The sequence below is a fragment of the Mus pahari genome, chromosome 4 (genome assembly GCF_900095145.1).
Source record: "Mus pahari chromosome 4, PAHARI_EIJ_v1.1, whole genome shotgun sequence".
NCBI classification, from domain to species: domain Eukaryota; kingdom Metazoa; phylum Chordata; class Mammalia; order Rodentia; family Muridae; genus Mus; species Mus pahari.
Window position 1 is genome coordinate 93,051,814 of NC_034593.1, and position 12,035 is coordinate 93,063,848.

Sequence of the window (12,035 nt, forward strand, 5' to 3'; positions counted from 1 at the left end):
GCCCTGGCTGTCCTGGAACTCACTCTGTAGACCAGGCTGGCCTCGAACTCAGAAATCCACCTGCCTCTGCCTCCCCAGTGCTGGGATTAAAGGCGTGCGCCACCACCGCCAGGCTCAGTACTGTTGTATTTATTACTGGAATACCAATGTGCTCCTCCGTGATCCTGGAAATACAGAAAAGCTGGTAGATAATGATTAGATGCAGAACTCCTGTTCTCTTTGATACTTGTGGTTTTGAACTTAGTGATAGAGCATATGAAAGTTAAAATGTTCTTTGCACACCTTTGCACACCTCAGTGACACACTTTCTCTTGATCCTTTCAAGCAGTTCTGCTCCCAGGTGACCAACCATTCAAATAAATGACACTAAGGAGGCCATTCTTATTCAAACGACCACAAGTGTTATCTCCTGTTCATCCTTTCCATGTCGAAGCCATTCCACTCACACTAATTCCCAGGTCTCTGTTTGCCTCAGGCCCTTTGTTTTTGTCACCTGCTCCTCTGTCTGGAATACTGTTGTGCAAGCCAGGTTTCTTCACCTTATCAGCAGAGCACTTGCTCAATCAGCACAAATCCTTTACACCCGCCTTATTTTTACTCCATAGCATTTATCATTTCCCCGACATACTATCCATGTTCATCCTCTAAAATGTCAACTTCTTGAAGGCAGAGAGCTTCTTTGTTCTCCTGCAGAAACCCCAATGTTTCTATCTTAACACATAAGTCAGAAGAGATTGTGAAGGAATTGATGAAAAACGCTTTTCTGTGAATTTATAAACTCACCCAAATAAATTTCCTGTAAAACTATGGTCCAGGACGGACTTCTGAGACTAACATTAAAACAGCTGTTGCACTTACATCATTTCCCCTCCCCCATTTCTTTTGGGAGGCAAGGTCTCCCTGTGAAGCCTGAAGCTTAAGCTGGCCTGGAACTCAACAGTCTCCCTGCAGGTGACTACAGGTGGGCACTATATCAAGTTACACTTGTTCTGGCAGCACTGGCTAAGTGAAGGTTTGATGGCAGCCTGAGGCGGAGCGGCCTGATACCAACAAAACAAAACCCTTTCAGAAAGCTTCTAAGACAGAGGTGGTGAGGACAGTCAGCTAGCCCACCCGGGGACGCCGAGTGAGACTCTCAGGGTATAATATTGGTTAGAAACATGGTCTCCCAAACTGGCACACCGGCCGCAGGGACTTTTCAACATTTATCTGGTTTCCAACTTCCTGATTCTGTTTTGGGGTGTGGCCCTGGCATCTCTGTTTAAAAAAAAGCTCATTTGATTGGCTTTCAGGTATGTAGCAACGCTGGAGAATCACCTTAAGAAGCTAAAATTAGCTATTAGGAGACTTCTGTCTCACCGCAGGAGCCTATATCTGGAGACATTTGGGGTGTGTGTGTGTGGGGGGGGGGACTCTGCGCAGCCGCTCTTTGGTGTCACTGCCCTCTGGAGAACGCGAACCAGCAACACCCAGCGAAGACCCAGGTGGTCCGCACCTCCTAGGCAGCTACGAGGCCTCCGCGTCCAAGCGCGCGACAGGTGAAGCTTCCGCGGAGGCGCGCCCGTCGCTGGGGATGGCGTCGCCGTGGAGACGCTCGCTCCGGGGCGAACGCAAGCAGGCCTCCTACCCGTGCCTGTTTTCCCTCCCTTCTTCCGGCACCACCGCGGCTTCGGCGCTAGCAGCCACGTCATAGAGACCCAGTTCCACCAGCTCCTACCGAGCTACAGAACTCCAGCCCGGTGACAACGGACCACAACGAGGCGCGGAGCAGCATCGCGGTCTGTCCCGCGCGCGCGCGCGGCCGGAGTTCCCGCCTCCCTCCGGAGGACGTCGGTGCGTACGTGCGCGTGCCCACCCCTCCCGCCCCGCGACGCGAGGGCGGGGGCGCCGCGTGCGCGCGCGCTCTCGTGTGTTCGCTCGCTCGCTCGCTCGCTACTTCGCTCGCTCTCGGCGGCCGCTCTTGCTGTGGCTGCGGCTGAGGCTGGGGGCGGCGGCGGCGGCGCGAGCGGCGGGCGGCGCGGGGCGGTCCGGCGGGTTCAAAGAGGAAAACATGGCGGAAAACAAAGGCGGCGGTGAGGCAGAGAGTGGCGGCGGGGGCAGCGGTAGCGCGCCGGTAACCGCCGGGGCCGCCGGGCCCACGGCGCAGGAGGCGGAGCCGCCTCTCGCCGCGGTGCTGGTGGAGGAGGAGGAGGAGGAAGGCGGCAGGGCTGGCGCGGAGGGCGGTGCGGCTGGGCCCGACGACGGGGGGGTGGCCGCGGCCTCCTCGAGCTCGGCCCCGGCCGCCTCGGTCCCCGCGGCCTCAGTGGGCTCCGCGGTCCCCGGAGGCGCGGCATCGACGCCGGCTCCCGCTGCTGCCCCGGCTCCGGCTCCGGTTTCGGCTCCGGCTCCGGCCCCGGCCCCGGCCCCGGCTCCGGCTCCGGCCCCGGCCCCGGCTCCGGCTCCCTCGTCCGGGCCACCTCTCGGACCACCAGCCTCGCTTCTGGACACCTGCGCGGTGTGTCAGCAGAGCTTGCAGAGCCGGCGTGAGGCGGAGCCCAAGCTGCTCCCCTGCCTGCACTCCTTCTGCCTGCGCTGTCTGCCGGAGCCGGAGCGCCAGCTCAGCGTGCCCATCCCCGGGGGCAGCAACGGTGACGTCCAGCAAGGTGAGCAGCAGGCCGCACCCGGGAGAGTCTGGTGTGGCGGCTTGGGGTGCCGAGGGTGCTCGGACGGTGCAGTGCAGAGACGTCTCCGACACGAAAGCCACGGCCCCGGGGCCGGTTACCAGAGAAGCTGCCCCGCTGGAGATACGGGGAGGCAGAAGGGAGGGGTGCCGACAGCGAGGGGCTGGGGGAGGGGATGCCGAGAGGGAGGTTTGAGGCGCTTCTGCAGAGGGTGGACTAAAGAGACAGAAAAGGGGTGTACCGAACCCTCCGTGAGAAGTGAGTTGGGGTGGGCAGGCCTGGTCCGACAGCGTTGTTAGCTAGGGATTGGAATGGATTGCTTATTGGCCTGTTCGGTTGGGAGAAAGAGCTACCGATTAAATGGTAATAAAAGACATTGGAGTCCTTGGGTTAAAAGAAGGCACTTGGGTGACATTGTGATGAGGAGCATGGTAAGTGATGTTAGTTGTGAGGGGCCTGCCTGCGTGGTTAGGGGAAATCCTGGGATTTGAGGATGAAGAGAGGAACTTGGAAGGGAAGAGTGTCAGGGAGAGTTGGGCTTATGTTATTTCATTTGTTATGCATTAATAGCTCAAGTATTCAGGGCACTGTGCTAGAACTGAATAAAGTGCTCAGTGAGGATCTCATTCGGTCCACTGGTGGAATCCTGTGTAACCTGAAGCAGTAGAGGTGGGTATCGTGGTTGTGGCATTGGAAGGAAGGCCTGGAAAGCTTCTAGTAAAGCAAGCCCTGGGGCCTGGTTCTTGAGTGACCACTTCGCAGGGGCGGGCAGTATTCCACAACTCTAAAGGATGGGTAGGTAAGGTGGAAGTTAGATTGGAAGTTAGATTGGATTAATTGGCTAAATAGTTAAGGAAGTCCATCCTTCCAGTTTCTGAAACTGTATTTTGGATTTGAGATGCCATATTAGATTTTTCTGTTTCCTAGAAAGATGTGCCCATTATGAAAGTGTTTCTGTATAGAAATTAAATAAATATACTGTGGGGTAGATAGCATCCTACAACTAATAGTTAGGCTTTGTGATGAGTTTGATAAAAGGTTTATATTTCAAAGCTTTTGAATTAATTTTGGAACTTCAGGGAAGGGATTGTGGGCTGTCCTAAAGGGTTGGTTGGTATTTATCCTGTAGACCAGAGGACCTTCCTGAAGGGTCTCTTATCCTAGGCTAACCTCAAAACTGTGTTGAGTCTAGGATGACCTTGAACTTTTAATTCTATTGCTTCTGCCTAACTTCAGGAAGTCCAGCCATTCATTCACCACAACTCCTGGATTTATGCAGTACTGCTGATAGAATGGGGGGCGGGGGCGTGTTTCATGGTCAGTTGAGCTAGCCCAACTCTGGAAGAGTTTATATATCAAGAGGAAAAATAATCAGGTTTTGATCCAGAAAATATGACTTGGAGTACTTGGAGGAATGAGGAGAGGCAAGGAAGGCTGCAGGTGAGACCAGTTAGGAGAACTTTTGGCAATTCTAGGAAAAATGTGTGGACTGGTTAGTAAAGACCTATAATAACAGCTGTAACACGAGGGCACATTTGATATTAGGGTAGGTGTTTGCTTTTTGAGAAATGGCTGATTTTGGGCTTTTCCCTAGGTCCATTTCCTACTTATGATTTGGACAGATGAATTATTTCATAATTTATCTTTTCCTCATTTGTAAAATAGGGACAGAAGTAGTACACTATAGGGTTGAGAATATGAAGTGAAAGAAAAATATAAAGTGACTGGTACATGGTAGTTACTAACAAAATGGCAGGCAGTTTATTACCAGTAACTGAGTTTAAGTGGCCATAGAAATGGAGGTGGAGGAGAGCATTGAGACTGGTGTGAGAGGAGATCACCATTGTTAGATGATTTCCAGGTTTCTTATTTGGTGGGTTGTACCTCTATTTAAATGAAGAATTTCAGGCACATCATCAGGTATTGGTGATGGAAGAAGGAAGGATATTGCGGTTTTGAACATGGCAGGCAATAATGTTAAGAATAAAATTTCTTTTTTTGATTTGGTTTTAGAGATAATCTCTCAGTGTAGTGATGGCTGTCCTGAAACTCACTCTGTAGACCAGGCTGACCTTAAACTCAGAGAACCACCTTCCTCTTCTCCTGAGTCTTGGGATTAAAGGTGTGAACCACCACAGCTCAACCAAGAGTAAAGTTCTGAGCTGGGTGGTGACATATACCTGTAATTCCACCACTTAGGCTGGAGCGTGAGGACCGCTGTTGAGTTTAAAGCCAACCTGATTTGCATACACAAAGCACCTGTCTTCACATAACAACAGATATATTAAAAACTGAATTTTGGCTGATGGAGATACTAAATAATAGGTTTAAAGGGGATAACTGCATATGCCCTTAAGAGCATAGTAAGACACATGAGATTCAGTGTTCTTGTGAAAGCCTGTGTTAGGGGATACATTAAGTGGGAACTGAAGAAGCAACTGTATCTGACTGATTAGCTGAGAAATTGAGGTTACAAAATTGGCTCTCTGAAATTTGAGCAGGAGTCTATAAATTCCCTCAGTTCTCTTCCCCTTTTTTAAAATTTATTAGATATTTTCTTCATTTACATTTCAAATGCCATCCCGAATGTCCCCTATACTCTCCCCCCACCCTGCTCCCCTGCCCTCCCACTCCCACTTCTTGGCCCTGGCATCCCCCTGTATGGGACATAAAAGGTTTTCAAGACCAAAGGGCCCCTCTTCCCAACAATGGCTGACTAGGCCATCTTCTGCTATATATATGCAGCTAGATACACGAGCTCTGGGGGTACTGGTTAGTTCATATTGTTTCACCTATAGGGTTGCAGACCCCTTCAGTTCCTTGGGTAATTTCTCTAGCTCCTCCATTGGGGTCTCTGTGTTCTATCCTATNGATGACTGTGGGCATCCACTTCTATATTTGCCAGGCATTGGNATAGCCTCACAGAGATAGCTATATCAGTGTCCTTTNAGCAAGATCTTGCTGGCATATGCAATAGTGTNTGTGTTTGGTGGCTGATTATGGGATGGACCCCCNGGTGGGGCAGTCTCTGGATGGTCCATCCTTTCGTCTTAGCTCCAAGCTTTGTCTNTGCCACTTCTTTCATGGGTATTTTATTTCCTATTTTAGGGAGGAATGAAGTATCCACATGTTGGTCTTCCTTATTCTTGATTTTCTTGTGTTTTGGAGATTGTATTGTGGATATCCCCCCCCCCCTTTTTTTTAAAGTTTTATTTTTTATTATATGTAAGTACACTGTAGCTGTCTTCAGACACACCAGAAGAGGGAGTCAGATTTCATTAGGGATGGTTGTGAGCTGCCATGTGGTTGCTGTGATTTGAACTCGGGACCTTCAGAAGAGCAGTCAGTGCTTTTAACCACTGAGCCATCTCTCAAGCAACCCCCCCCCCCTTTGTTTTTGAACTAAATTAAATGGAAGGAAATAAACACAATCATTTCTAAGTAATGGTTTTTTTTTTAAAGAGTATCTAAAACAAATTGAGTATGGAATCAGCCATTATTTTTAGTCAAGCAGTCTGGAAGATACTTTGTCAGTAGTAGCTCTAATATGTACCCATTGCATTTAAATTAGATTTCAACTGTGCTCTGAAATGCACAGTTGAAGTCTAATTTATTACTTAATCATCACTATTTCCTTTTAGAGTATTGTAGAATATGTTTTCAATAGCTTTTGAACAAGTAAGAATCATCTAGAGCAGTGATTCATCTAGCAGCAGCCCCCTAATGCTGTGACCCTTTAATAGTTCCTCAGGCTGTGGTGACCCTAACCAGAAAATTACTATTTTTTAAAATGATTTACTTAAACTGGAACTGGAGTTGTTGACAATTGTAAGCTGCCATGTTGTGGGTGCTGGGAATTGAACCAGGGTCTTCAGGAAGAGCAGTCAGTGCTTTTAACTTCTGAGCCATCTCTCCAGCCTCCCAAAATAATTTTTGTTGCCATTTCATAACTAATTTTGTTTCTGTTATGAATCATGTAAATATTTTTGAAGATAGAGGTTTGCCAAAGGAGTCACCACCCATAGGTTGTATATCCAAGAGGGGGGGGGGTCTTCTGTGTGAGTTAACCTTGGGACTTATGTCCCAGGAGTACATATACTATGTGGCACTTCTAACTTCTACCTAGGTGGGCACTTACATTTTATTTAATTATTGTTTTAAAATATTTACTTTATTTTTAATTATGGGTATGTATCTCTGAGTAGGTATGTGCATATAAGTGTAGATGACTGCAGAGTCCAGAGGCCTCTGATCCCCTGGAGATGGAATTATAGGCAGTTGTGAGCTACCGGTGGGTGTTGGGACTTGAACTTGGGTCCTCTGGAAGAAGAGTACATACTCATAATAGTTGAGCCATCTCTTCAACCCACTTTAAATTTTTTAATTTTAATTTTTTGAGACAGTATCTTATTATAGCCAAGTCTTGAACTCAGTGTAGAGTTGAACATGACTTTAAACTTTCGATCTTTTCTCAAGATGGGGTCTTGCTCTGCTATGTCCAAACTGTCCTTGAACTCCTAGGCTCTGGGCTCAAGTAATTGATCCTCTTGGTTCAGTTTCTTGAGAAATTGGTACCTTAGGCTAGGGACCACCTTGCTTGCCTAAACAGCAGTTGAACACAGCCATCTCAACCCTTTCATGATTTGCAGGATTAAAACTTTATTATTATTATTTTTTTAAGTAACTATGGTGCTACACTATTTAGTTATAAAGTTTAGTTTAGGCTAAAACTGTTGGCCCCATAGCATGTAAAGATGGTGGTTTCATGCCTTACTACTGAGCTGTATCTCCTACCCAGCCTGTTACTGTATTTTTACTGCCACTTTGTTAAGAGTTCTGAGTTAACTATGATTTTTTTAATGGAAAATATTATTTTAATTGAAAGAGACTGACAGACGATGTTTTCAGGCATGGGTATTTGGCAGCCATTATTTCAAGAATGAATGAATTGAGCCTGTCATTTTTGTTTTTTTTTTATTTTTTATTTTTTTTGGTTTTTCGAGACAGGGTTTCCCTGGCTGTCCTAGAACTCACTTTGTAGACCAGGCTAGCCTCGAATTTAGAAATCCGCCTGCCTCCGCCTCCAGGGTGTCATTTTTTTTCTATAATTTCTAACTGTAATCTTTTCTTAAGTATGTAGTTATATGAGGTTACTTTTGTTTATTGTTTTTGCTTTTTTGAGACAGGGTTTCTTCGTGTAGCCCTGGCTGTCCTGGAACTTGCTCTGTAGACCAGGCTGGCCTTGAGCTCACAGAGATCTGCCTGCCTCTGCCTCCCAAGTATGTACCACTATAACCCAGCATGAGGTCAGGCTTTTATGTGCTTCAAAGGAAAAAAAAAATAAGACAGATTAAATGAGTTTGGCTTGGTGTTGCATTTCTGAAGTCCTTGCTACTAGAGAACCTGGTAGATTGCTTAAGTCTACAAGTTCAGGGCCAGACTGATTTCTACCTAGTGGAATCCTGAGCAGAAGCATATATCAGGCTAGCTTCTTGCAACCTTTGTGTGTGTGTGTGTGTGTGTGTGTGTGTGTGTGTGTGTGTGTATTGTGGTGGTAGATAATGATCATGGCCTGCAGCATACCATGCACAAACTTTACCACTGCATTATAAATCTAGATTACTTTTTTTTTGAAAACTATTTCTGATACATTTTTTGTTGTTGTTGTTATATGTGCGGTATGTCTATTTGTATGTATGGGTACATGTATGTGCAAATATATGTTTATATGTATGTGCCTGCCTATGGAAGCCTGAAATTTATGTTGGTTGTCTTCCTTGAATATACCACTTTACTGAGCCAGTGTCTGTCTCTTTTTTTAAAAGATTTATTTATTTATTTGTATGTGAGTACACTGTACAGTGTCGCTGGTCTTCAAACATACCAGGAGAGGACATTGGATCCTGTTACATATGGTTGTGAGCCTCCATGTGGTCGCTGGGAATTGAACTCAGGACTTCTGGAAGAGCAGTCAGCGCTCTTAACCACTGAGCCATTTCTCCAGCCCCAAGGCAGGGTGTCTTGCTGATCTTGGTGCTTGCCACTGACAGCCAATCTAGCTAGTGGTTCCCATGTCTCTGACACTCAAGTGTTGAGATTACTGGCAGGAGTCAGGCATTCCCCACTTTTTTTTTGTTGTTGTTGTTTTTAATTAGTGTCTCTCTGGCTGGCTTGAATCTTTCTGTATAGACCAGGCTACCTTGCATTCATAGAGATCTGCCTTTGCTTCTGTGCTCTGCCTCTGCCTCCCAAGTGCTTGGATTAAAGGTGTAAGTTACCCTGCTCAGCATTGTACTGCCCCGTTTTTTTAAAACCGTGACTTCTGGGGGTCTGAGCTTCACTCCTCATGCTTGTGCAGTATTTTATCCATTGAGCCATCTTCCCATTCCCTAAGATACTAAAATATGAAGATTTAAAAATGAATTGATATTTTAAATTTTTAAATAGTGTATGTATAAATAGCTATAGTAGGCAAAAGTGCTTAAGAACTCAAGATTTTTTTTTTTTTTTTTTTGAGACAGGGTTTCTCTGTATAGCCCTGGCTGTACTGGAATTCATTCTGTAGACCAGGCTGGCCTCGAACTCAGAAATCCGCCTGCCTCTGCCTCCCAAGTGCTGGGATTAAAGGCGTGCGCCACCACGCCCGGCAAGAACTCAAGATTCTTAAACTAAAATAAGTCCTGATTCCTTAAAGGACAATAAGAAAATGATAATTTACAGTCATTGGTACAGTGAGAAAGATAGGAGGTAGTAGAGTAATTCATTTGAAGTTTTTATATTAGATGTATCCATCAGTATGCCCCTAACAGAACATAAAAATGAAATATTTCTTACCCAAAGTTGGCCTTTTTATAAATAGTTCATCATAACTTACTAATTTTGTTTTATGGTTATAATTTTTTTCATCATTGTATTTTCAGTGATTAGGCTCAGGGTGATGGATACATTAACCTCTGTCTCTTCTGTGAGTCACAAACTGCTCCTCTGTACCTAGTCATTACCCAAGAGATAGTAGGAAAGAACTGCAAGAGTGAACAGTAGAGAAATACTTAAGGCCTGTGGCTTAGTGTTGAAAAAGTGTGTATTGTATGGTACTGATCAACACCCCTCCACACACATACACCATATATTGGCACCAGGACCTTTACATGTTATGTTAGACAAATGCCCTACTGCTGAGCTACACCACAGCTCTAGTAATAACTTTGAGTGCATGTATATGATATGATTTATGTTCTTTCTATGAGTTATTTGTATGTTTTCTGTCTTCAGACTGCTTATCTTTTTTTTTTTTTTTTTGCAAGAATTCTCAATGGATTCTGTACATTGTCTTTTGTTGAATATGTAAATTGGTTAATTTGAGCCTATGTATTTTGCTGTGGTAACCATCCTCTAAAGTAGCGTCTTGTTCTTCTCTTCTTGACTTTTTGTTTGTGTCTACTGCCCCTCAGGGCTGATCCTTATAACTAAGAGAACACAATTAATAATGACTTAGAAAACAGCACCACCAGCTGGCAACCAGCTGTTCAACATCAGAGCCTAAGGGGAACTTTCCTCATTTAAACCACCACACCAAACAAATGGGCAACAAGTTACATATGTAGAGCAGAATGGCCATTTAGTGAAGAGGGAAAATGAGGCTGGAGTACAATGCTCAGGATGTGTGTGGGCGTGTGGGCGTGTGGGTGGGGGGAGGGGTGAGGAAAAGGGAAAAGAAGAGGAGGGCAGAGTTGTGATCAAGTAGGGTTCTAGGGGCCCAGAAAAGGAAAAAAAACAAACAACAAAACAAACAAACAAAAACAGAAGAAGAGACAGACAGCTGTGCTGTGGTGGTATTATTCCTGTGATCTCAGGACTTGGTTGGTTAGTGGCAACAAGATCAAGTGTTCAGTATTATCTTCAAATACAAAGCAAATTCAAGGACAGCATGAGCCATGTAAGACCTTGTCCCTAAAATACCCCACGAGTTTAGGAGTTTTGGCTCAGTTCCTCCAAAGAGGTTATAGTCAGAACACTAGGCTACACTATCTGAAACGGATTAGGCTAGAAGACGCAATAGTTGCTCTCTCACATGGCAGAAAACCTACTGTTCTGGTTTATGGGCCCCTTTCAAAGGATTATAAGAATATTTTTGCAGCATAACTTTCCTTCAAGAATCAAAGTTCCAAAGTATAAGGAAATAGTGGTATCTTTACTGACCTGGCAATATTTCTTACAAACAAAAATTGAAAATTACTTTATGAACAAGGTAAATTTTGAGTGTCTTATTTCTAAACCAAGCAAGGAAAATCCATAGATGTGGGAATTATATTAAATCTTCAATTGAGCAAAATGTCTCAAAATTATTCTAAAAACATTTCCATTTTTATTAGAGCATTACAATTTTACTAGATTAATTCATTTTTAATTTTTTGTCGATAAAAATTAAACTAGTTTTCTTTTATGAGTTCCTCTCATATCCTTGATATTGTCTCAAAGCTTAAAAAATTTACTGTACCTTCTGATAACATGTCCCATATTTGGATTTGGTGGGAAGTATTAGGTAACAGTTACGAGTCAGGTTTAAAGTTACACAGGATTTGAAAGAGATCATTTAGATTCTTACTTGAAACAATACAAATAATGGCTGAAGTAAAACATTTGGAGCACTTTGGCTTCTTATCACATGTGGCCTACTAATGGAGTGTTAATATCCAAACTATATAACATATACAACTTTTTCAGAAACAAGCCTCATATAATAAGTGCTAGTGTACAGGGTAAATGTCATTGAAAACATGAACCCATTTTTATGTGGACTATAGTAGATATATATGAGTGTGGGATGCTTAGAATCATTTCATTGCGCTTGTACTTGTAAGTCTGAAGAATTAAAAGTAACACTGCATTTCAGTGTTCTGTATATTAAATTTTCTGTTTCCACTCAGTAGTACCTACATGTTTTGTGAAGCATATTACAAAAGGTGTATGTAATAAACCTTGAGCCTGTTGAACCTTGCTGAGATGATAACACTCAAATTATTTTAAAAAAATGGTATGAGATATTTTGTAACAGTAAATCAAATAGTTATTGAAATGTTCAAAAGTAGAGATTAATTGTGGCTGAGATTTGCTGCCTTTGCCTACATATTGGCTTGGAGGTGATCCCTATTTCTCATATGCATATTATATGTGACTCATTTTGGTCCTTACCCTTTCAGTTGCAACTCAGGCTGTTCTTAACATTTATCTAACTTCCTTTTGTTTTGTTTTGTTTTTTTTTCAAGACAGGGTTTCTCTGTGCAGTCCTGGAACTCACTCTGTAGCAACTGTTTTCTTATTTGTCCCTTATTTAATATTGTATGCTTTCTTTTTTTTTTTTTTTTTTTTTTTTTT

At 44.1% G+C, this 12,035-nt stretch overlaps 1 protein-coding gene across 2 annotated transcripts in view; it reads left to right on the forward strand.

Moving 5' to 3' along the window:
• Window positions 1-1,460: 1,460 nt before the first annotated feature.
• Trim33 (tripartite motif containing 33) overlaps window positions 1,461-12,035 on the forward strand; it is a 71,643-nt gene continuing 61,068 nt past the window's right edge. The window contains exon 1 of one of the 2 annotated variants that reach the window (XM_021195792.1): window positions 1,461-2,642. In XM_021195792.1, the coding sequence (XP_021051451.1) occupies window positions 2,051-2,642 (592 nt within the window). In that variant the 5' untranslated portion in view covers window positions 1,461-2,050. The remainder of the gene's footprint in view (window positions 2,643-12,035) is intronic. The other variant, XM_021195793.2, reaches the window with a different exon arrangement.